A 25,292-nucleotide genomic window follows, 5' to 3' on the forward strand; every position below is an offset into this window, starting at 1 on the left:
TACATGACTCAAGTAATTGGAATTATTCCTTTCACCCGAGACTCGATCTCTCATGTTTTTGCTGTACCACCTTTCATCCAAAAGGGATCCAAAGTGCTTCACAAACGATGAGTGAGGCGCCTTGCTAGAAATTTGGGTTGGGGTGTGCATGATGTGGGACAGACTTGGAGTAACCTGAAAAGACAGTGATGCCTGATTTCCAAGCACATATCTGACTTGCATGTGCAGACAGCTCTTGAGTCTGAGTCTTTTCAGTAGTGGACCCCGATGAATCAAAGTGTCGGGGGAATGTGCATTTCGAAAACTACCTGTGCATGACTGAACCATTTCCTTCCTTCTGCCACAGTGTCTCCTCATCCTGGTGGCTGCAGGAGAGAATCATAGAATCATAGAATCATAGAATATCAGGGTTGGAAGGGACCCCAGAAGGTCATCTAGTCCAACCCCCTGCTCAAAGCAGGACCAATTCCCAGTTAAATCATCCCAGCCAGGGCTTTGTCAAGCCTGACCTTAAAAACCTCTAAGGAAGGAGATTCTACCACCTCCCTAGGTAACGCATTCCAGTGTTTCACCACCCTCTTAGTGAAAAAGTTTTTCCTAATATCCAATCTAAACCTCCCCCACTGCAACTTGAGACCATTACTCCTCGTTCTGTCATCTGCTACCATTGAGAACAGTCTAGAGCCATCCTCTTTGGAACCCCCTTTCAGGTAGTTGAAAGCAGCTATCAAATCCCCCCTCATTCTTCTCTTCTGCAGGCTAAACAATCCCAGCTCCCTCAGCCTCTCCTCATAACTCATGTGTTCCAGTCCCCTAATCATTTTTGTTGCCCTTCGCTGGACTCTCTCCAATTTATCCACATCCTTCTTGAAGTGTGGGGCCCAAAACTGGACACAGTACTCCAGATGAGGCCTCACCAATGTCGAATAGAGGGGAACGATCACGTCCCTCGATCTGCTCGCTATGCCCCTACTTATACAGCTATGCCCCTACTTATACAGAGCGGCACTAAAAGTCTTAGTGAAATTGATCTGTACAGCTGCAGAGGTGTGTGCTGGTCCTCCTCCTGGACATGCACCAAAGGGCTTGGTCCTGAATTAGGAACTGTCTGACACTATTAACTTTCAGTCTGGTTATAAACACCACTGGTGCATCTCCAAAGAAAATGCCTGTATTTAATCATGGTCAGGACACTTGTCCTCCTGTCCCTCATTGACATGAATGGGGCTTTCTTAATGCCAGAATTCTGAAGGGAGCATATAGACGTGTGAGTGTGAGCAGACCTGGTTCTGAGCTGCTTTACTCTTCTGGGTGGTTGGCTTTGTTTGTGGTGGTTGCATTTTGTTTGATCCTTATTTTGCTGCGGTGGTATTAGTTTTGGGGTGGGAGGAAAGGTGAAGCTGTTGGTCATTTAAAATGCTTAAAAATAAGCTTTAGACACCTGCCAAGAAGGCTTTTACAGGACAGCTGCTGAAATCTGGTGCTGGTGTCACTGTTAGCACTATAATCTTGGAGGTTGGACTCCTTGATTGAAAACAAGCAGTTATAGGAAGAATGAATTTACTCCCTAAAAGTAGAATCTCTATAAGAGTCCATTTCCACTAGTTAGAAAAACTTTAAGCCTTTTCCCCAGAGATTTAAAGGAGCCTGAAGATAAACTAGCTGAGTTGTGCTGGATGTCGGGGGATAGCCTAACTCAAGGACGAGAAAAGCAAAACAATGCAGTACAAGAAACGAGAGTTGATTTAAAAAGTTAGGGTTAGGAGTTTGAGAATGGCTGGCTTGCCTGAAAATGTAGGAACTGGGAAGACTGTATTCCTTCTGCTGAGGCATCAGAAGATTCACATCTAGCAGGAAGAATGTGGCTTGCTTTTTTCATTTCTGCTAGGAGATTTCTGAGGAGTAAGTCTGCCTCTGAGAACTGTCCTAATGTACGTGAACCGGATAGTGAGAAACAAGCTCCTTACTGTTGCAAAAGGAGCTGATCCTTTGTTATTTCAAGGCTGAGTTCTGTCCTTTATGATTCTACATCTCTCAGGAGATATGAGGCTTTTCCTTTGTAACCAAGATGAGGGATTTAGGTCTTTAAATCATCTGATTAAATGAAGAGTGTACTTTGGCAATCAGGTTTGTGTTTTAAATTCAGAAAGTGGAGACCTGCCTAAAGCAGTGAAGGTTTGAGAGCACAGAAGTTGCTCCTGAATCCGAGCTTGAAGAGTCTACATGACATACAGATACATGCAAACTCCTATTGTTTAGTCTTTTTTATTTTTATTTGAACTACTCTTCCGTTTATCTTCTCACTGTTTCTACCTAGAATTTCTATAGTGAATATTCTGTGTAATGGACACTTTAACATGCTCTGACTCCCTGAGTTTTACTGTGTTTGAATATTTTAAAATGTAATTGGAATTTTTTTATATAAGAGCGACAAGGTGGGTGAGGTAATATCTTATTGGACCAATTTCTGTTGGTGAAAGAGACAAACTTCCAAGTTCCATAGAGCTGCTCTTCAGAGGTTGGTCCAATAAAAGATATTACCTCACCCACACTGTGTCTCTCGAATCCTGGGACCAGTACAGCTAGAACAACACTACAGATAACAATAGAAGATCTGTAGTGTTATGTATGCATATTGGGAGTGATTAAAATGGATTTGGGGGCTCGATGGTGTGATTTCAGTTTGATGCTAGAATTCCCTTTCGGTGTTCTAAGTGACAAATGTTCTTCCTGCTTTTACTTCACCCTTTTTAATATACACTTTTTTGGTCCCTGTTTTCCTGAAGGGGTTGAGACCATTAGCAGACATGTAGTGTTAATACTCTGGAATGTTCATTAGTGGGGTCAGTATTATGCAGTTGAATTCAGAAGGGATTCTATTTCTTCTTATAAATGGCTTGTAGTCATTGCTTTGGCAACCCCATAAGAAACTTTTACTCATTTAAAACTCATAGAAATTTACAAACTCTAATGAACAATGTTTTCATGTCAGTCACAATGGCTTTCTTATAACACTGAGAGGAGAGTAGTTAATTGCCATTCTCCATTGTAAGAAGACCTTTGACTTTGTGTTGCTTTTGATTCCAGAACTGGTTTTCTGTATATCTCAATAACTTCTTTTTAGTGCTAAAATAAAACACTAAAACATTAAGAAGTATTTTTAAATGCTTTTATAATGTTCAGTTGTGAGAAATTTCAGGATGATTAGTCTGTTTAGTTTAGTTTTATTGATTAACCCTTTAAAATTTGTCTTTCTAGTTCCCTCTCCAATCATCAGAGCAGCCTCTCCTCTGCTGCAGTGCTGTCTGCGAGCACCTCACATGCGGTAAGTCCCGTTTGCATCATAACAGCTATTTAGTCTACACTGTTGTCTGCAGTGTTGAAATGTGTTCTTGACTGATGCTAAACAATGTGTTCCGCTTTGCATTTAGCTGTGACACTCTGAGTACGTTTCCCAGACTGGAAGAAGAGCTCTGTGTAAGCTCGAAAGCTGGTCTCTCTCACCAACAGTAGTTGTTCCAATAAAAGATATCACCTCACCCACCTTGTCTCATTAAATCTGCAGTCAGCTTTCCTGATAAAAGTTTAAGATGCCTGTCAAGCTATCTGGAGTGGGACCAGTCTCAGACTGCTAAGAAGCAGGGCACAAATTTCAAACTGGTTGTGAATTCTATCCTTAGATTTCACCAACAAAGTATCACGTGTAAACTCCTAAAGCACTGTTACAGCCTTAACATGGAGTCACCGACAGTCCCCTTGGGTACTCTGGTGTGTCTTGCCATCCATGCAAGCGTGCCTTTGTGAGAGATGGTCCTTTACACCAAAAATAACAATATTTAGGTTGCTCCCAGTCCCAAAGGGGACTTACCCAAGTCAATTGCACTTTAAGTTCTATACCAAAGATAACACTTGTAGCCAATCCTATATAATACACTTAAGAAAAATAAATGAGTTATTTACAAGGTTAAAGCAGGTAAACATACACACAAATGAATTCGTATTAAGTTCCAAAAGGTGATAGAAGCTCCTATTATAAGCAAGCTCTCTAAGTCCTTCAGGGCTAACCCACGCCAAGCATTGGGGATCTTTTGCTTCTGATTAGTATTCCTTGCCCTTCAGAGTCCAACCAGCATAAAAGACCAGTTCCTTCATGTCAGGAATTTTTATTCTCTTCCTCCCAGAGTTCAAGCTGATGGGATGAACTCATGCACACATCTCCTCTTCATGGGGGTGGGAGGAGGAATGCACTTAGCAAAGTTTTTGTCCTTTGATGTTTCACAGTGGCGCGTTTGGTTTCAGTGAGCCTTCTTGTGTACAGGACCTAACACCTTCTATAGGAAGCCAGCCTTTACATTAGTTAATGCTTCTTTCCTGTTTGGTGAGTTACAGTTAGAGGTTTACAGTGCAAACATTTAACATTTGTACCCCATGTTATTAGGTTATATTAAGTGAGATTAATACATGCAACATCCTACATGCTTTTCATAAAGTCTAAACACTAAACATATTTTTATAAATCTAATACCTATTTTAATAACACTAACACACAGGTGAGCCAGACTGGTTTCCAGCTATGCATTCATCAGTGTTTGGTTGGGCCTAGGCATGAGCTGACACCTGGTCTGCCAGTGTCACAATGCCTTTTTAAAGTGTTACCACCCACGAGAGACTGAGACAAGTGCTTTATCTCACTAGGGAAGAGGGGGAATTTCCCAGCTCGCTAGTGGTATAAACATCTTGTCTTTATTGCTGATGGCTCATGATTGATTGGACATTAAAGCTGTCAATGGTCTAGCACTGAATTTTGCCCATCCTGCTCCTCAGACAAATGTAACCCCAGAGGAAACTTCCACATAAGGGAATAGAGAGAGACATTAAAAAGTCATAGTAAAGTGGCTGTTTGAAGCTGCTCCGAAGTTTTGAATGTTATTGCTAACCTCGGTGGAGTTGAGTTAGCAGGCAGTGTGCAAATGACACGGTCTGAGGTGTGTGAAGAACACCATGTAATACGTGATTCTGGAATCTGTTGCATGGGTATTACTGTCATAGTTTGTTTCTGGTAACAAGACAACCAGTATTGAATAAATGTGGTGCTACTAGAGCTGAACAGAAAGACGGTTGCTGTCTTGTTCTGTGGTGGGCTGCCCCTCTGTATGCAACTCCAAAATGGCGCATGGATTGGTTATGGTTAGTACACGGCTTTTCTGTATGGGTTCCGTATATGTAGCACTCCAGTAAGTGTGTTAGAAACCATTACATCACCCCTAGTCAGCAAGTACAGTAAAAGCTGTTTTATCTGGCATGTTGGGAGAGTGGGGGGTGCCCGTTAGTGAAAAATGCCGGTTAACTAAGAGGGGGAGAGTTCGGGAGAGGGTGCAAGTCTGGGGGCACGAGATAGGGTGTGGAGCATGGGCTCTGGGTGGGGGTTTGTGTGTGGGAGGAGGTTTGGGGTGCAAGAGGAGGTGTGGGGCACCAGATCCGTGGACCGCTTACCTCAGGCATCTCCCTGCAAGTGGCGACCTGTCGTGGCTGCTCCTAGGCGGAGGCACGGCAGGCAGCTCTGGGGGCTGCCCTGGCCCCACCCCGAGCACTGGCTCTGCACCTCCCATTGGCTGGGAACCACGGACAATGGGAGCTGTGGGGGCAGCGCCAGGCATAGAGCTGCCTAGGAGCGCCTCCGCCTGGGAGCAGCCAGAACAGGTCGCCGCCTGCGGGGAGCCACCAAGGTGAGCAGCCCACAGATCCATGCCCCAAGTCCCCTCCCACATCCAAACTCCCTCCCAGAGCCCGCGCTCCGCACCCCCTCACGCACCCCAACCTCCTGCCAGCCCTGCGCCAACCGGACTATAAACGGGTGTTTCAATAAATATCAGAAATGCTGGTTTATAGAGCTTCCCAGTTGAAGTGCCAGATAAAACAGCTTTTACTGTACCTTGAAATCTCTTACTTAGCAGAACGATCCCTCTTCCCATTCTTTGCTGAGCTTTAGCTTTGCCATTATGGCACTTATATTGCTCTCTGGCACTATACTGCAAGCAGTACCCTATCTGGCTTGCATATCAGTTTAACACATCTCCATTACCACTAAGGGCATCACGGTTTTTAAGTTTGTATTTCTCTTTTAATTTCTGCAAGTGGCCTGAAGAAATTCTATTAGCATGTGCCCTTTAAAGCAAATATCCTTTTCCTTAGATAAACCCCATGACGCTTGCAAAGATAACACAAGTGTGACCTTATCTAAGTTAAAGGATCATTCTGTTGAGAGCCAAAATGACCATATTTAACACACTAAAAAAAACAACTGAACCACAGATATATAATTCCAAGTTCCAACTCAGGCCTGATGACTTGCATTTCATTCTCATGGTATAGGTTTATAGAACCTCTTAATGGATTTATAACCTTTGGCTCACTGTTCCTTGTTGAGTATGTGTATAAAACGGATGATAACGCTAGGATTCTCTTGCACATGCTGCTGCTGCCTACAAGGTCGGGTGGTGGTTTTACTCAGGTGTTTTGCAGTGTGGTTTGTCTGCTCTGTGATCCCCATTCTTTTTGTCTCCTTTCTAGCACACCAGTGCTGAGAGCACAGCTTCACTCCAGCCCTCAACAACCTTTTCAACTGCTTCAACCTCAGCCACTAGCACCATATCCTCGGTTGTCAGCATGGCAAGCAGTATGAACACTACGAACAGCCTTGGCCTGAGCGTTACCAGCGTGTCTATGCCAGCTGCTTCTACACGGGCAGCTCCCTTAGTGTCTTCAGGTTCGCAATATTAACAAATCACATGAATAGACAGAGGACCTCAGTCTGCAGGGTTGTCAGTTGAGCACCACGCCAGCAATAACTACGCCAAGAAATATACACTCTTTAAAGACTTGCATTTTTCAGCATGCTTTACTTGCTGGCCTATGAAATAAAGTTGCCTGCTTTTATGTGTTGGGAATATTTGATGGGTAATGATTAGCATTTATGTAGCATGTTCCATCTTCAGAAAGCTTTAGAGATAATAACCAGAGCTGCTCCTGATTTAGTAAATGTGGACCTGTAGAGAATTGGTTTGCAAACTAAGCAACATGATCAGCTCTTGGCTTTATTCACATTAGCTTTTACTTCTCACTCTCCCCCTGCAGTCCAAGTTCATGTGGCAGTATCAGAATCCACTGCAATTCCAGCCTTCATTACCCCATGGCAAAGCACTGCTGCCTTGGCGACTGCAGAGAGGAGGCTCTGGATTCATGTGTTGCCCATGCCACTGCAAATGGCTCTGCTGGGAAAAAGAATACCCGAAACTGCCAGGGCTATTCATTTTGTATGGTGGTGGCAAGACTCATCTTTTTCGGAGACGGGAGATGAGTTGTCTTGTGCTTAAATGGAAGCAGTACTGAAGTTCAGTGCTGGCTTTGCAGTCCGCTTTAGCTGCCAAAAGGAAATGTGATGGGTCGGGATATCTCTTAGGTGAAGGAACGGGACATTCTGCCTGAATCATATGCACAGGTGTTTCTCTCTCCCCCTTCCACTTGTACTGCCAGTGGAGATTCTAATGACTGGCCAGACAAAGTGCATTACTCCCCCCGTGGTCCTCAGCACAGCCCTGCTTCATAGCATGACATCCAAGCCGCATTATGACCTCTCCTCTTCGCTCTTCCTAGCTATAGCTGAAGCCAGCAGTACCCACAAAAGAGAGCTATTATGATGATATGATGTTGATGACAAGTGATTTCCAGCCGATTGTGTGGGTTTGGGGGGTGGGGAATGCTATCTGTTGCAGTGAGAATGAGGCTTGGACTCTTCCTCTGAAAAGGGACTAGGGGAGGGAGCAATGGGTCCGTAACCCTTTCCATCATTTCAGACTCCTACTAACCTGAGAACTAATCCACCAAACCCAGACTGATCTTTGGGATGGGACCATGTTCTGTACCTCTGAGCCCGTGTAGGATCTTTATCTCTTCGTATGTCCAGTCCCTTAGCTAGCAAGATGTCTGTTATAGTATTCAGGCCCTCTTTCAGGTATTGTTAGCTTCCAGTTTTTATTCACCATTCCTCTTTAGCAAATCTCTGCTGTCTAGACACTGTGATAGTTCAGCCTTCAGGGCAGGCCAGCAAACTTGTCTCAGGGCTGAAGCCTTTAGTTTATGAGGCTTGTTAAAATTTTTGTATTTTGATTCTACAGGCAAAGCTCCCCCCAACCTGCCCCAAGGTGTACCACCCTTGTTGCATAACCAGTATATTGTGGGACCTGGAGGACTCCTGCCTGCCTACCCAGTAAGCAACTTCATTGTACCTGCCCTAGATTACTTAACTCCTTGGTGCCAAAGGGTCCTCCAGACCCACCACTGTCTATGCCAGCGTGTGTCTTTTTTTGGCATGTGCTGCGTGTGGAATCCTGGACTCCTTGCTCCAGGTGCTGAAGGGTATGGGAAGTATTCCCATACTGTGCAGGTTTCCAATTCATTGCTAAATTCAAAACTGACTTTGAAAATCCTTGATTACAGATTTGATTCTGCTTCCACTGAAAAATGGGAGTTTCCCCAGGGACTTAAATGGGATTAGTATTAGGCCCTTTCAGTTGAAATGGAATCATCTGAGTTAAATGTTTGACTTTCTAGGGTAGATTGGGTGTGCTGTGCTCAAAACCAGATACCTGTCCTGTCACCCGTATTTTCAGATAGATGTCAGCATGCCTTGGGACAGACTTCATCTCCGGGCTGCACAGTCTAGTCTCCTCAGTTGGACACTCTGTCCTACCACTCGTTCTCTTCCTCCTTCACCGAAGGGGGGGAATAGTCATTCCTCAGTTCTAACCTAGAAATGAACGATTGTGTCTTGCAAACTGAAGGCCTGTTCACTGACTCTTGGAGCACCATGTACCGGGGAGCAATAATAGCAAACAATGCAGTTAAGAGGGTTGATTAACTCCTAGTTCTGAATGTCTTGTGGTTCAGTGTCTAGTAAACCCTGTGCCCTTGAGAACTGTACTGACTACACAGTCTTCAGACCTCAAATCTCAGAGTGCCAATGATGATGGGAAAATGAGGGTTTGTAATTGACATGTCAACCAAACTTTAACTGTGCTAGCCCTTGGAAATAGAACTTGATCGTACAAGATCTGCGATAGCCTGGTGTTTTTAAAATTTGCTGGGTCTAGATTAATCTCTGTCTTAAAACCCACAGATAGGCCAATATTAGCGAAAAGTGTTACAATGTCGTTGTATTTTTATCTGTCTTCAAGCAGATCTACGGTTATGACGATCTTCAGATGCTCCAATCCAGGCTGCCAATGGTAAGTACATGAAACAGATGGCTTGCTTTCACTGTGAGTTAATCTTTCAGAGTAGTCGTTCTGCCCAGCAGAAACCACTTCAGTTTATGGTGATTTTTAAGAGCTTTCCTTGAGGCTGTCCTACTTCGATGAAGCTGTTGCTGATGTATTCTGGCTGCTCAAGTATCTCCTTTCAGTGCGATTACCTAGAAGGTGTAAGTTCCTTAAGGTTCTTCTTCGAGTAACACTCCTATGGGTACTCCATTTCCGGTGCACATGTGCTTCTCGAACCCCTGATTGGAGATTTCTAGCTAGCTGGGACTTTTCAGCTCTCACACATGCCTTATGCCTCCTTGTCTCAGGCCATGTCTACGCTACAGGGGGGATGATCGATCTAAGTCAGGGGTGGGCAAACTTTTTGGCCTGAGGGCCACATCGGGGAATAGAAATTGTAGGGTAGCCCATGAATGCTCACAGAATTGGGGTTAGGGTGCAGGAAGGGGTGAGGGCTCTGGTTGGAGGTGTGGGCTATGGGGTAGGGTTGGGGATGAGAGGTTTGGGGTGCAGGAGGGTGCTCCATGCTGGGATCAAGGGATGTGGAGAGCGGGAGGGGATCAGGGCTGGGGCAGGGGGTTGGGGCATGGGGAGAGGCTCAGGGGTCCAGGCTCCACGTGGCGCTTACCTCAAGCAGCTTCTGGAAGCAGTGGCATGTCCCTTCTCTGGCTCCTAGGCATGGAGGGCCTGCGACCCTCGGAGTGGGGTGATGCCACGGCTTCCGGGAGCTGCTTGAGGTAAGCACCGTGTGGAGCCTGCACCCATGGTGCAGCCCCCGACCTGACACACTGGCTGGAGCAATGGAGCAGGGCCAAGCCACGTGGTGCAACCCCCAAACCAGCTCCCCAGTAGGAGCTCGTGGGACGATTTAAAACCACTCGCGGGCTGTAGTTTGCCCACCCTGATCTAAGTTATGCAATTTCAGCTACGAGAATAACATAGCTAAAGTCGACGTTCATAGATCTACTTACGGGGGGGTCCACACTACGCGCGCTTCTCGTTCAGGTGAAGTACAGGAGTCGGTGGGAGAGTGATCTGCGATCGATTTAGTGGGTCTTCACTAGACCCATTAAATCGACCGCTGATGCATTGATCACTGCATGTTGATCGCCCAATAAGTGTAGACAAGCCCTCAGGCACCGAGGCTATGTAGTGGTGTGCGGGTGAACTGCCCTCAGTTCCTTCTCTACTGCCTCGGCCTAGAGCGTACTTGGCCTTCTGTTTTTATTGCAGTTAGGTAGATTATTGTTGTAGGTTAGTGTTTAGAATTTACTACAGTTAGTTAATTTTTAGGTGTGAGGATTGTCTTTCTTTTCCTCCAGGCAACTTGTCTTCTCTTGGCGGGGCATTACTGGCTCACCAGGCTTCAAATGCTGCCTGTCTTGCTGGGAGGCTATACCGATAAGCAATGGGCACTCCAAATGTGTCTGTTGCCTGGGGCAGTCCCATGTCTCTTAGGAGTGTTTCTTTTGCTTGGCACTTAAGTCCAGAGCAAGGAAGAACAGGGAGATAAAGCTCAGTCTGTTAGCCATAGAACAATCTCTTCAACCCATCCTCTGAGCTAGATCAGGAGATTCTCCTCTCTCCCCCATATATCCATCCCCAGACAGATCTGGCACCCTGTCAGCCTCTGGGCATGCTTGCCTAAGCAAGAGAAGTCTTTGGAGCCCACTGGGAAGACTCCCAGAAAGAGAACCATGGACTCCCACTCTAAGGAGCAAGATCCCTGTTGAGATGCTTGGTGTCTCAGAGTACCATTGAGGCCTAGGACTCTTCCTCCGGTACCAACATGACTGTGAAGCCCCAGAGTTCCCAGAACAAGAAGCATGGCTCCGATAGCGTACTGGTACCCTCCACCAGTAAGGAAGGCAAGCACAGGATACCATCAAGTTCTGCCTCGCCATCAGTACCTATGCATCCCACTTGGCCATTGGTGCCATCATGCGCCTTAAGCCAGCTTTCGGTACCAATGCAAGCAGCTAAGCTAGGGGTGCCTGTGCAAGCCATACCCTCGGTACTAAGGAAGCAACAGCGCCAGACATCTACAGTTCCAGCGGTATGCCCATCATTGTCAGGACTGTCGGCTTCAGCTACAGCGACCTCACTTATGGTATCGGTACTGGGGTCCTTTCTAATACCACAGAAATTCTGATACTCGAGGGAACTCTTGGTGTCGGATGAACCAGAGTCCATCAGAGTTGTTGACAGGTACTGAGCATCTCTCGGTACCAACAGCGTGGTCTCTGAGCGGCCATAGAATCATAGAATCTCAGGGTTGGAAGGGACCCCAGAAGGTCATCTAGTCCAACCCCCTGCTCGAAGCAGGACCAATTCCCAGTTAAATCATCCCAGCCAGGGCTTTGTCAAGCCTGACCTTAAAAACCTCTAAGGAAGGAGATTCTACCACCTCCCTAGGTAACGCATTCCAGTGTTTCACCACCCTCTTAGTGAAAAAGTTTTTCCTAATATCCAATCTAAACCTCCCCCACTGCAACTTGAGACCATTACTCCTCGTTCTGTCATCTGCTACCATTGAGAACAGTCTAGAGCCATCCTCTTTGGAACCCCCTTTCAGGTAGTTGAAAGCAGCTATCAAATCCCCCCTCATTCTTCTCTTCTGCAGGCTAAACAATCCCAGCTCCCTCAGCCTCTCCTCATAACTCATGTGTTCCAGTCCCCTAATCATTTTTGTTGCCCTTCGCTGGACTCTCCAATTTATCCACATCCTTCTTGAAGTGTGGGGCCCAAAACTGGACACAGTACTCCAGATGAGGCCTCACCAATGTCAAATAGAGGGGAACGATCACGTCCCTCGATCTGCTCGCTATGCCCCTACTTATACATCCCAAAATGCCATTGGCCTTCTTGGCAACAAGGGCACACTGCTGACTCATATCCAGCTTCTCGTCCACTGTCACCCCTAGGTCCTTTTCCGCAGAACTGCTGCCTAGCCATTCGGTCCCTAGTCTGTAGCTGTGCATTGGGTTCTTCCGTCCTAAGTGCAGGACCCTGCACTTATCCTTATTGAACCTCATCAGATTTCTTTTGGCCCAATCCTCCAATTTGTCTAGGTCCTTCTGTATCCTATCCCTGCCCTCCAGCGTATCTACCACTCCTCCCAGTTTAGTATCATCTGCAAATTTGCTGAGAGTGCAATCCACACCATCCTCCAGATCATTTATGAAGATATTGAACAAAACCGGCCCCAGGACCGACCCTTGGGGTGCTCCACTTGATACCGGCTGCCAACTAGATATGGAGCCATTGGTCACTACCCGTTGAGCCCGACAATCTAGCCAGCTTTCTACCCACCTTATAGTGCATTCATCCAGCCCATACTTCCTTAACTTGCTGACAAGAATACTGTGGGAGACCGTGTCAAAAGCTTTGCTAAAGTCAAGAAACAATACATCCACTGCTTTCCCTTCATCCACAGAACCAGTAATCTCATCATAAAAGGCGATTAGATTAGTCAGGCATGACCTTCCCTTGGTGAATCCATGCTGGCTGTTCCTGATCACTTTCCTCTCATGCAAGTGCTTCAGGATTGATTCTTTGAGGACCTGCTCCATGATTTTTCCAGGGACTGAGGTGAGGCTGACTGGCCTATAGTTCCCAGGATCCTCCTTCTTCCCTTTTTTAAAGATTGGCACTACATTAGCCTTTTTCCAGTCATCCGGGACTTCCCCGGTTCGCCACGAGTTTTCAAAGATAATGGCCAATGGCTCTGCAATCACTGCCGCCAATTCCTTCAGCACTCTCGGATGCAACTCGTCCGGCCCCATGGACTTGTGCACGTCCAGCTTTTCTAAATAGTCGCTAACCACCTCTATCTCCACAGAGGGCTGGCCATCTCTTCCCCATTTTGTGATGCCCAGCGCAGCAGTCTGGGAGCTGACCTTGTTAGTGAAAACAGAGGCAAAAAAAGCATTGAGTACATTAGCTTTTTCCACATCCTCTGTCACTAGGTTGCCTCCCTCATTCAGTAAGGGGCCTACACATTCCTTGGCTTTCTTCTTGTTGCCAACATACCTGAAGAAACCCTTCTTGTTACTCTTGACATCTCTAGCTAGCTGCAGCTCCAGGTGCGATTTGGCCCTGCTGATATCATTCCTACATGCCCGAGCAATATTTTTATACTCTTCCCTGGTCATATGTCCAACCTTCCACTTCTTGTAAGCTTCTTTTTTATGTTTAAGATCCGCTAGGATTTCACCATTAAGCCAAGCTGGTCGCCTGCCATATTTACTATTCTTTCGACTCATTGGGATGGTTTGTCCCTGTAACCTCAACAGGGATTCCTTGAAATACAGCCAGCTCTCCTGGACTCCTTTCCCCTTCAAGTTAGTCCCCCAGGGGATCCTGGCCATCCGTTCCCTGAAGGAGTCGAAGTCTGCTTTCCTGAAGTCCAGGGTCCGTATGCCATCCTGTGGCATCTTCAACAGCTGCCTCACTCCCCCCATGGGAGGATATGGAGGAAGACAACTTCCAAATGGTCTCTTTGACTTCAGTGATGGGTTTTCCTACATACCCATTTGGGAATCTGCTTTTGGTCAGTTGCAGGGAGGACCTTGTGGGTCACCAAGGGAAATGGAACCAGCCTTGCATGCTAATCCTGCTTTCTTATAGAGCACTGCAATGGCTATATTGGGACCCATGGGCTGACTGTCGGTAGCAATGTACCAAACCACTGGTACAGTCCCTCAGGGAGACCAGGCTTTCATATCTTCCCCTCCCTATCGACCACCCCCACAGCAGGAGACATTTGAGGAGCAGGAGAGTAGGGCAGATAAAGAAGCAACTCCTCAGACTCCCATTTCATTGTTGTTGCAGGATGAGGCCTTTATGCCTCCACCACCTTCCATGGCCAACGACTTCAGGCAGCTTCAGGACCTCATTAGAAGGGTAGCAGACACTCAGCAGATCATTCTGGAGGAAGTCAAGGAACTGCAACACAAACTGCTGAATACTTTGCAGTCAGCTACACCCTCCAGAGTGGTGCTACCTATTAATGAGACTCTCCTCACCTGGCTAAGATGGTGTGGCAAGCACCTGCCACTATTCCACCAATGTGCAAAAAGGTGGATAAGAAACACTGTGTGCTTAAGGATTCTGACCACCACCTAACTCCCTAGTGGTGGATGCGGTGAATGAACAGGATAGGTGGCACTTTTCAAGATCTACCCTCATGACAAGGATCAAAAGTGGCTGGATCTCTTTGGATGAAATTCGTACTTGTCCTCAACCCTGCAGTTCTGGATCACAAACTATTAGGTGGTCATATCCAAATACTACTTTACTAATTACAACAGGCTTGCAGCCTTTACTGAAAGCTGGCACACGACTTAGAGAAGCAATTCCAGTCCATAGTTATGGAGTTATTCTCTCCAAATATCCCTATATGTTGTAGGCACTGCTGCCAGATCTATTGCCACAGCGAGGTAGTTATGCTCAGGATGTCATGACTCCAACTTTCAGGGTTTCCAAGAGAGGTTCAAAACACAGTAGAGGACTTCTCTTTTGATGGTCATAAGCTCTTCTCAGAGACAATGTTCCTGCACATCTTGAAGGGCTCCAGGGCTGCCCTGTGTTCCCTAGGCATTGGACACGCCTACAAGCAAGAAACGTTTCAGTCGTTTGAGTGCCCAGAGGTCATGGCCTGTTGAGTTCTTGGGGTACCTTAGACCTTGGGAAGGTTTTAGAAAGAAGGAGAGATTTCAGAGGAATAGAGCTGCTCAACTGCCTTCCACCACCACCCAGGCATCATCTAAACAGCAGTTTTGATAGGTTGGTCACGGGTTCAAATCCTCCCACTCCTGGATGTACAGTGGGGCCTTTTAGCCCACTTCTCTCCCTTTGGGGAGTACCTTGTCCATTTTCACCTGGAACCACAGACTAGTGGGTCTTGGAGGTGATAACATTGAGCTATACCATCCATTTTATGTCACTCTCTCCCTTCCACTCCCCTTCCCATCCCTCTTCAGGGATCCCTCTCATGAGCTTCTGTTGAAGCAAGAGGTGGACTCTCTCCTCTGACAGGAGCAGTAGAACTGGTCCCCTTCCCTTCTATTCAAAATATTTCCTAGTGCCAAGGAAGGACAGAGGTTGGAGGCTGATTGTAGATCGAAGACTGTTGAACAATCTTGTAAAGCCTCAGAAATTCAGGCTGGTGATTCCGGCAACTATAATTCCTTTACTGGATGAAGGGGATTGCTTTTTGGCCCTCGACCTACAAGACGCCTACTTTCCATATAACTATATGCCCGCCGCACAGGAAATACCTACTATTCGCCATGAGCCAAGATCATTTCCGGTATCAAGTACTCTCCTTCAGCCTCTCCTCGGCCTCAAGGATGTTTTCAAAGGTTCTAGCGGTCGTGGTTGCCTGCTGCAGGAAGTGATCCTGATCTTCCCATACCTTCACGACTGGTTACTCACCGGCTGCTCCTTTGAGGCAGTGTTGGCTTCCACCCACATGGCTCTTGCTCTGTTCCAGGTGTTGGGCCTTCAGCTGAAAATAAAGAAATCCATGCTGGTACCAGTACAAAGGATACAGTTTATAGGGTTGTACTTGGATTCATTGACAGCCAAAGTATACCTCCCTTTAGACAGATTTATGATCTTGTCAAGTCTGGCAGAACATTTCAGAGGACCACAATAAGGAATTGTCTTCAACTCTTGGGCCATATGGTAGCTTACACCCTTGTGGCCAATCACACAAGGCAGTGCCTCCGCTGCTTCCAGGATTGGTTCAGAACAACTGGCTCTTTGAAGACACACCTTGGACAGGCAGGTGATGGTCCCCTTGCATATAAAGAACTCCCTAAATTGGTGGAAGAAGCAACTCCACATCTGTGTGAGCGTCCCTTTCTGTCACCCAGCCCAATCAGTGACTCTCTAACTGACGCATCCCTGTTATATTGGGGAGCCCACCTAGAGACACTTATGGTTCAGGGCAGATGGACAGACCAAGAGGCTAGTCTCCACATCAAACTATTGGCAATCAGGGCAGCCAGGAACACTTGCTTCCATTTCCTGCCGCTCATCAGGGGCAAGGCAATCAGGGTCATGACTGACTGCCCATCCTTTACCTCCTTCAACTGTGTCTGTCCGTCAGTCAAACTCCTGACCATGCCTCATCTCCTGTCTCATGATGCGGGTTGCGCATATCGCCCCAACCTAGCAGTTCTGTGCCTCAGAGTGTGGCTCCTGGGTGGTTCTGGGGAATAGAGGTTTCCTGCTTTATGAAGGTACAGCTGGTCTTTGTTAAAGAGTAGAAAACATCGGCCCACACTTCCTACCTGCAACAACGGAAGAGGTTTGTTAACTGGTGTGGTCGTTGTTACCTCTAGCCTGGATTGGTTCCCCTTTCCCTCCTCCTAGATTACCTGCTGGATCTGAAGACATCTGAGTGATCCATCAGTTCAGTCAAGGTATACCTAGCTCCCACATTAGACACCCCACTCCATCCTGGGACCTCAACCCTGGTTCTGAACCACTTCATGAGACCTCCATTTGAACCAATGGCAACCTGCTCCCTACTTCATTTATCTGTGAAGAGGGCCTTCCTAGTTGCCATCATGTTGACTCATAGGATGAGATTGGAGCTGATGAGATTGGAGCCTTGATGGCAGATCCTCTCCCACCCTTCCCCCCAGTGTAATGATCTTTAATGATACGGTCTGTTTATGCCACATTTTGAGTTCCTACCAAAGGGTACATCAGATTTTTATCTTAACCAGTCTATCCATCTACTACCATAGCAGTATTTTTTCCCGAAACATCATCCTTCTCAGCTGGAATCCTATTTTCATAATCTGGACATTTGAAGGGCCTTGTGCTGCTTAGTCCTACCCAGATAGAAGTTTAGGAGATTACCTAGACTTTTCATCTCCTTTGCAGATAAAATCCAGTTGGGCTCCTAGCTTTGCTCAGACTTTTGAGATGGATATTGGGATGTATCTTTCCCTGTTATGAGTCTGCAAGTTGTCACATATCTTCCACCCCTTGTGGATCTGGTAATACCACGAAGTCTCTAATTTTGCTTCCAATTCCATCCATTATGTTTCTGCCCTACCTTTGTTTTCCCTGAAAATATGATCTGACTGGAAATAACAATTGTGTCTGTCTTCTGTGTCTTTCCTTAGACCAGTGATACTCAGACTGAGGCTCGCAAGCTGCAAGTGGCTCTTTAATGTGTGTCCTGCAACTCTGTAGCACATGATAGTAAAACAGTGTGATTTAATTAACCAATCAGGATGCTTTTACGATGTTAAGCAATTGTAATTGGTCAGTCATTTTGCTGTGAGAATTATATTTTTATATATATAAAGTAAATGAAACCGTGAATTCATACTATTGCCGTTCTTTTGGGTAAAGTTAATCGCTAATTTGGCTCCTTGAACCACTGAGGGCTGAGTGTCACTGCCCTGACCAATACAAGTTACATTCATCTCATAAAAGGTATGTGAGGCTCACAAGAGCATAGGGATGTTAATTATGCTGCAGAATACATTCATTCCAACCAGTTCCTCAATTTTTTAGCCATACTTTTATTTTAAAAATATAAATAGTTTAAATATATAAATAAATAAATATAGACGTGACCGTCTCCATTCCCACAATCAGGATAAGTTTGACAATGCACAAAGAAAATAACAATTGCAAAATATTTTTCCTCTCCACCTGTGTCCAGCCTCTAATATATTTCTTAGCTTTTGGATGAGACTCCGCACACAGTACGTGAAGTACATTCATATAGTTCTGTAGCTTCTTTCCTCTTCAGAGCATTTTAAACAATCAGCCCCACCCACTGAAGTGTATGGTATAATCCCCATTTTACCGATAGCAAACTGAGTCACATAAGTTGACTTGAAAAGGGTCACAAAGTCCGTATCAGAGTTTAAACTTGAGGTCAGATGGTTTCTTGGTCCCAGTTCGCTGTTTCACCCAAACTTCTCAAATGTTTATAGTAAAATGTTTGTCGCCTAGTTTTTCATCCTCGCTGTGAGCTTATGAATATATTGAAAACACCTCTGCCCTTCTTCTCTGACAATCTCCCAGGCACAGGTGCTGTATTTCTTCTCCTTAAGAAAATCTTGGATCCTCTGGAAGTATTTCTTCAGTCTCAGAATGTTGCTCCCTCCCTTTGTATGTAGGCATGCCTCGAGGCGCTCAGTCTGCAGAGCGAGCCCATTTAGGAACCTCTCCACTTTTCTTCTTTCCCAGCCAGTTTGGGGTAGGTTCCTGCTAAAGATGCCGAAGAGCTGCTGGAGAATTTCATGGACAGACATCTGGGCTTGTTGTAGAAATTTGGGCTTCAGAATCTTCTCAGGAAACTGGAAGGCTGTCTTGTCTTCCAGACACTCCAAAGGAAACTTCCCACCCATGTTTTGCAGCAGTTGTAGACTGTACCAGTTAAATTTGCTTTGCTGGTGACGAAGCAGGTTACAGTCCAGCGACATGACTCCAGCGGGGAACAGCAATACCAGGCAAATCTGCCACAGGCATCCTTGAGACTTGGTAGCCATGATGATAACGTTTCACAAGGCTTATGCCAAAGTACTTGTAGCTTGTTAGATGTCTGCGGTCTACTGTGCAGGCCTTCCATGTCCCTGAATTTATTTGGTGGGATGTTTTTCCTTTCATCATTTTCTGGTTCTCTAAAATTTCCCTATTTTCATTTTCACTTTCCAACTGCTGACTTAAGTGTCTTCTGACACTTCTATACCAATGTCCATATTTTCCCCCAGGGATGTTAAACATCTCCTCTCTGCACAGCATTATTAGAGGCCCTGGATGTTTGACCTCTGCCCTTTGCGTGCTCTGTGCAGCATGTACTGCTAAACTACATTCTGAAATATTTAAACAGCTCAGGCACTAGGGTTCTTAATCATAGTCATATAGCCTAAAGTGCTGAAGCTCTCAGATCTGAATGAGTCAGTTCTCTTTGACTGTAGAACCACAGTTACTTTCAACTCCTGAACTCCCAGAATTTTCCATACAGTTTTGTTCTTTTTTTAATAGGAAATCTGAATTCTTTCAGGCATGTGACATAGACCTAGGATTGCAGCCTTCCTACCTGTCAGACTCTCAAGCTGAGCAGGTTACATGGGATTGGTATTTGAATTCCAGATCTTTGAAGAGATTTGAGGGCTTTGTACGGAGCGCTGCTGGTGATTCAGTAGGTGTCAGGTTCATCCCTAGGCATTAGAAGAGCTTGCTTGGAGGAGGCCCCTTGGTGGAAAGAATGTAATTATTACTCTCGTGGAAAATGTGGTGGCCTGTCTTGGGCTCGCTGGGGGCCCAATCTGGTCACTGTGATCCACCGTTGGTGGTGTGCTTCCTCTGTCGCACCAGTGTCTGAGTGTATATGTAATGTCTCAGGGTCATTGTACTGTTGGCAGTGCTGCCTTTCAGATGAGTTGCAAAACCAATGTCTTGACCATTTGAGGTCGTTACAAATCCTGAAGTAACATCTACAATGGATTGAGGTGATATCCTTTGGTTTTTGGCCAAATTCTGAATGAGGCAGTTACGTTCTACCTCTGTAAATTCCTACTTTTAAATTGAAATATGTTTAATAGTAGGCTGGTAGTACACAGTATGAACATATAATCAAGATAGTCCAGGGAGATTTACTTTGTAGATAAAGGACCACTGTCAGGTGTTTCAGGCTCTAAATTGTAGGCTTTCTTTTTAAATGTCTTATAAAATGTATTGTATGTAATGTTGTTGTAGACATATTAGTCCCAGGAAAGTAGAGAGAGAAGGTGGTTCACGTCCAACTTCTCTTGGTGAGAGAAAGGAGCTTACACAGTGAAAGTTTTTCTTTCACCAACAGAAGTTGGTCCAATAAAAGATATTCTCTCACTGTCCTTTTCTTTATAAAATATACTGAGTACAGTACAACCCCATGTATCTGACCCTTCATTATCCAGCTCTCCGTATTAACCGAACAACCAGCACATGTAGGTCTAGAAGTAGGAGATCTCTCCTGTAGCCGCTAGATGGCGCTGCAGCCTTGCACTTTCCCATTCTCTGGATTATCGGAATTTTTGATGACCCAATCTGGCCCTGGTCCCAGTAAGATCTGATAAACGGAGGTCTGCTGAATTTAACTTCTTAAAAACTAATCCCAAACAAAGAGCTTCATGTGGCATTTGCAGCCCAAGCTTTGCTGCAGTGTGACAGTTCATGAGCTCTAGAAAATGAAACTGACGAAAAGAAAAGTGAAATTGATGGCTCACTGTAGAAACTTGGGAAGGGGAAAAGTGAACAATCATCATAGATGATGAAAAGTAAATTATTTTTAAAATTCTTTTTCTAAATCAAGCATATTGGAAACATAAATAAGAATTTGTATTAAAATGGATGAGGTTTAAGCTACTGTAATAATGTCCTTTTAAAGAGCACATTTGTAAACTAGACATAATGGGAGCAACTGAGGGGAGACGGTTCCCAGCCCTCACCAGTCAAACGGTTGTTACACAGTGAGATTGTGGATAACTCACAGATCCCTGCAGTAATAGCAACCCAAGAAGACTACAATGCATTATATTGGAGTAAATGGCTTAGTGTGGTTTAGGTTTTTGCTTTTGTGTGAGTCATTCAGTTAAATGTCTAGATTAGAAAGAGGAGCAATGCAGTAAAAACTATATACCTGTTTTTCATCATCTATGAGCATTAGCATAATGAACTCCTGCCAAGCCTGGAGGGGGTTGGGGGGGTTCCTCTCTGGAGTTCCACCTTGGTACAACTCCCTGGGATAAGAGCGATGATGGTAAACTTTCGGGCCAGCAAGACTAGCAGAGGGGAGGCAAGCAATTCCGTGCCCCTGACTTTCCTAACCATTCATACAGTTTTGGAGCACTAAATCTAGACATAGGGGTGCTCCAACCAGCTCTGAATGTGCCCCTTCTCCATACCCGCCTACATATCTCCAGTATGCATACAAAGGTTTCTCTCTAATATCTTCCAGGATTGGTGGGGTCAGATGCCATTGGAATAAGTTTATCATGATTCCTTTAATAGTCACTGATGTAGCATCAGACCAGCTTTCCCCAGATTAGGTAGCATTGCTCCATTATTTACCTACTAAACTGCTCTGTCTTCTTGGGTAACTGCATTGCTGCTCCATATCTGTGTTTGAGCCCTTTGTGTAACCTTGATATCAGACCTGTAGGGTCTGTGTTTTGTGATCGCGTGGACTTGGCTCTCATCAATGGCACATCAAATGCCACATTTTGTGGGGCCAAGAACATAATGCCTGAACTGTTTTTAAGAACAAAAACACGTGCCCCCCTCAGTCTCATGTGGGTGAATGTGGATTTGCTTTGCAAAAAACTCACACTTTCCTTGTGGGATATTTGTCTGTGCTGTTTCTCTTGTGACTGTTTTCATGGGGCAAGTGGGGGGGAAGGAGAATCTGGATTTTCCTGTAATTGGCGTGAAAGACAATGGGATGTAACATCCTTCCCAACTGTATTCCACAGAGGTGCCCTCATATAGGGGTGTGTGTGTATTTGTTGTCCACCTCATCTAGGAAGGTGACTGTCCCCAAGGGATATCTGGAATGTAAGTTCTGACCTAGCACCTTTCAGATTTCCCTTGAAACTCTGTATCTGTTGTTTCTCTTGGAGAGAGACGGTCAGGGTAAATATCACTTTAATTTGACATAATCCGTTGGGATTTTAGCAGAGGATTTGATAGTCTCTCATTAAAGTTAATTCATAATAGCTTGGAAATGACACTGTCACATGGGATTACAAACTGGAAGATTGGTAAGCAAAGGATAATGATAAATAGCAATGGATCTAATTGCAGGAAGGTGTCCAGTTGGTACTATAGGGCTCTATTAAATTCTGTCTTATTGAGTGTTCCTCAGAGATGGAGAAGAGGGTATGGAGAGCATGTTCATGACAGTCACAAATGATACAAAATTAGGAGGTGCTCGGAGCTCAACTGAGGACAGATGTGTGTGATCCAAAGGAACACAGAGATTAGAAATGTGGAGAAAAATCCTTTCCCAGCATCAATAAGTACAAGATAATATATTGGGGAGGGTGACGGGGGTGTGTGGGAATAATCTGAAGCAAATCTATTCAGTGGCAAGAAGGGGCATGTCAAGCTGTAATACTGAAGGGCAGGTTTAGGGGTGAGGAGGATAAGGAGGCATGAAGTCTGAGAGCAAAACAGCCTAATGGAGTTTTGGGTTACATATACATAAGCATTTTGTAGGTACGATGGGGGAAATGGAGGAGCATCTGGAAGCAGCTGTTTAACTTTAGTCTGGGGAAAGGAAAAAGTTTCTCTCTTTCTGTGGGAACACGGTACAGTGGGGTGGGTGGAGGGCTTTTTGGGTGGACGGTGAGAGTGCCGGTTGGCTGAGAAACCTGGACTGGGGCTGCTGGTGGGGTTGTTATGGAGGGGCAGAGAGTTGGGAAAAATTGTAATTTACACAGTGCTTCTTGGGTGTCTTTCTGCTTGTGGGTCCTGTCTTTAGATTATAAACTGTTTGGGGCAGGGATCAGCTTCTATTCTGAGTCTGTGTGACACCTAGCACAAAGGGGTCCTGACCCTTTAGGTGCTACTGTAACAGAACATCTAAAAAAAGATGTATTAGAATTGGACAAGGTTCAGAAAAGGGCAACAGAAAGGATTAGGGGTATGGAATGGCTTCCGTATGAGGAGAGATTGATAAGATTGGGACTGTTCAGCTTGGAAAAGAGACAGCTAAGGGGAGATATGATTGAGGTCTATAAAATCATGACTGGTGTAGAGAAAATAGATAAGGAAGTGTTGTTTACTACTTCTCATAACACAAGAACTAGGGGTCACCAAATGAAATTAATAGGCAGCAGGTTTAAAACAAATAAAAGGAAGTATTTCTTCACACAACGCACAATCAACCTGTGGAACTCCTTGCCAGAGGATGTTGTGAAGGCCGAGACCATAACAGGGTTAAAAAAAAGAACTAGATAAATTCATGGAGGATAGGTCCATCGATGGCTGTTAGCCAGGATGGGTGGGAATGGTGTCCCTAGCCTCTGTTTGCCAGAAGCTGGGAATGAGCGACAGGGGATAGATCATTTGATGATTCCCTGTTCTGTTCATTCCCTCTGGGGCACCTGGCATTGGCCATTGTTGGAAGACAGGACACTGGGCTAGATGCACCTTTGGTCTGACCCAGTAGGGCCATTCTTACATTCTTATATCCTCCATCTGGGGTGGTAACACTCTGATTGTGCCCCTCTAGCAACTCCCTCACTGGTCATTTTAATATACGTTTGCACCATTTCGTAGGTAATGTCTGGGGTTTTCTACAGCAGTGCTTGTGTTACAGAGCTGGAATGCTTGTCGCCAGCTGAGGAATGGTTTTTAAAGAGAAATCATTACATGTGTTTAAGAAACAGGCATTCTGTAGAGCTGGGGATTCAGGGGCTGCCACACCAAAACTTCAGCTCTGCCACAGCCTGCCTGGATAAGATTCTGTCCATGCATCCCTGATTTTGCATATTTGGCAGGAGGGAAAAATAAACCCATTCACCCATCCCAGTGTTGCTGGGAATCTTCTGCTTTCATGAACCTTTGCATGCACATAAGGCAGCATTCATAAAACAGGCTGGCTCTGTTATGCATTTGAGTATTAATAAATATTGTCTTTTTCAGGATTATTATGGAATTACATTCCCTGCTCCTGCAACCTTGACAGGCAGAGATGGGAGCCTTGCTAACAACCCATACTCAGGTTAGTAGTAATTCAAGATGGGGATGATGGTTGAATAGAAGCATTGGTTTCTGAACGTAGGGCATGCTGCTATGGCCAAAGGAGCAATCCTGGCCTCCTCTCTGCAGGCAGCTGAGCCGGCCAGTCCAAACTCGTTAGACAAGAGCAGGAATCATAAGTGGCTACATTTCAGCTTCTGACAGTGGATTTCCTTAAGATGTTAACAGGAATATTCAGCCAATATCTACTCCATACACAAGTCCTATCATGTGAAAGAGGGATTTAACTTCCGAATTGTAGTCCATCCCAAAGCTAATACAAGGTTGTTCCTTGCGGTGCAGTGTCTGGGTTTAGATGACTCAACTGATAGAACTCTTCCTACTGGGAAAGTATCTGCAGCTAATAACTCCCATTCTTGGTATTCAGCCTCCTTTGCTCAGCGTCAATCTGTTACTCTTGGTTAGACCCTTTCAGACCTCTCTAAATGCCTTTCTGACTTCATTCCATTCCATAGTTATTGTTTGTATTGTGGTAGCACCTACAGGATCTCTGCCTCCACACCCCCAGAAATTGATGAGTGCACTGCCTTGGAAGCTGTCCCCAGGACACTAGTGTGGTTAGGTTTCTTGTTCGGATTGCCTAGTGCTACTAGAAGGCCTCTTGTGGGCTAATAATCAAATTTCCCTTCCTACATCTTTAATTAGTTGGCTTCAGATGCAAGCCTGGCTTTCCTGACCTTTATCTACTGTCTCCAGAGCTCTGGTGCTGTGAAGAACCAGAGATCTAATTGGTCATGCTTGGCAAATAGAGACTTGCATGTTTTTGTCAAAGGCCCTCATTCCTTTAGCCCAGGAGATGTTGCTAGCCAGGTTAACTTCTGGGAGAGTGGTACTTTAACCCAATTAACAGTTTGCTGTTTGGCCACTCAGAGCTTATGCTTATATGTACATTTAATGTAATGATCTAACACTCAGTGACTGAATCCCCCTGTGCAACAGGTAAGGATTGTTATCTCCATTTTGTCAGCGAGATAACTGAGGCACAAAGGGTTCTCTCTTGGCCAGGGTCACACAATGAGTTGATGGAATGGAACCCACGATTCCTGGCTCTCAGTCCCTGCTCTCACCACTAAACTCTCAGATCCTCTTGATTGTAGCACAAGCCCAGCCCCTGATAGTTTTTGCCAGTGCTGGAGAGCTGAGAAAGCAAAGGATGGGAAAGGACCCTCCTGAAACAGTTGATGGCTT

General features: G+C 45.4%; 2 protein-coding genes and 1 non-coding gene across 9 annotated transcripts in view; 2 read left to right on the forward strand and 1 right to left on the reverse strand.

Annotated features, from left to right (window-relative positions):
- The window catches only part of UBAP2 (ubiquitin associated protein 2), a 135,131-nt gene that overhangs the window by 101,864 nt on the left and 7,975 nt on the right, over nucleotides 1-25,292 (forward strand). For 5 of the 7 annotated variants that reach the window (XR_013635758.1, XM_073343394.2, XM_073343393.2 and 2 more), the window contains exons 19-23: nucleotides 3,259-3,325; nucleotides 6,571-6,766; nucleotides 8,175-8,266; nucleotides 9,234-9,284; nucleotides 23,988-24,066. Coding sequence is in view for 6 of the 7 variants with exons in the window: in XM_073343394.2 (XP_073199495.2) it covers nucleotides 3,259-3,325; nucleotides 6,571-6,766; nucleotides 8,175-8,266; nucleotides 9,234-9,284; nucleotides 23,988-24,066 (485 nt within the window). In the remaining variant the exon portion in view is untranslated. The remainder of the gene's footprint in view (nucleotides 1-3,258; nucleotides 3,326-6,570; nucleotides 6,767-8,174; nucleotides 8,267-9,233; nucleotides 9,285-23,987; nucleotides 24,067-25,292) is intronic. The other 2 variants (XM_073343390.2, XM_073343391.2) reach the window with 1 other exon arrangement.
- LOC140912183 (small nucleolar RNA SNORD121A) lies at nucleotides 174-256 on the forward strand. Its single transcript, XR_012159260.1, has one exon. It is a non-coding gene; the product is annotated as a small nucleolar RNA SNORD121A (small nucleolar RNA).
- LOC144929066 (interferon beta-like) lies at nucleotides 13,232-24,348 on the reverse strand. The gene is made up of 2 exons (XM_078852702.1): nucleotides 16,409-24,348; nucleotides 13,232-15,828 (listed from the first exon to the last, which is right to left on the reverse strand). The coding sequence occupies exon 1, from the start codon at nucleotides 18,845-18,847 to the stop codon at nucleotides 18,305-18,307; it is 543 nt and encodes a 180-aa protein (XP_078708828.1). The 5' UTR covers nucleotides 18,848-24,348; the 3' UTR covers nucleotides 13,232-15,828; nucleotides 16,409-18,304.

The sequence above is a fragment of the Lepidochelys kempii genome, chromosome 5, assembly GCF_965140285.1.
Source record: "Lepidochelys kempii isolate rLepKem1 chromosome 5, rLepKem1.hap1, whole genome shotgun sequence".
NCBI classification, from domain to species: Eukaryota; Metazoa; Chordata; order Testudines; family Cheloniidae; genus Lepidochelys; species Lepidochelys kempii.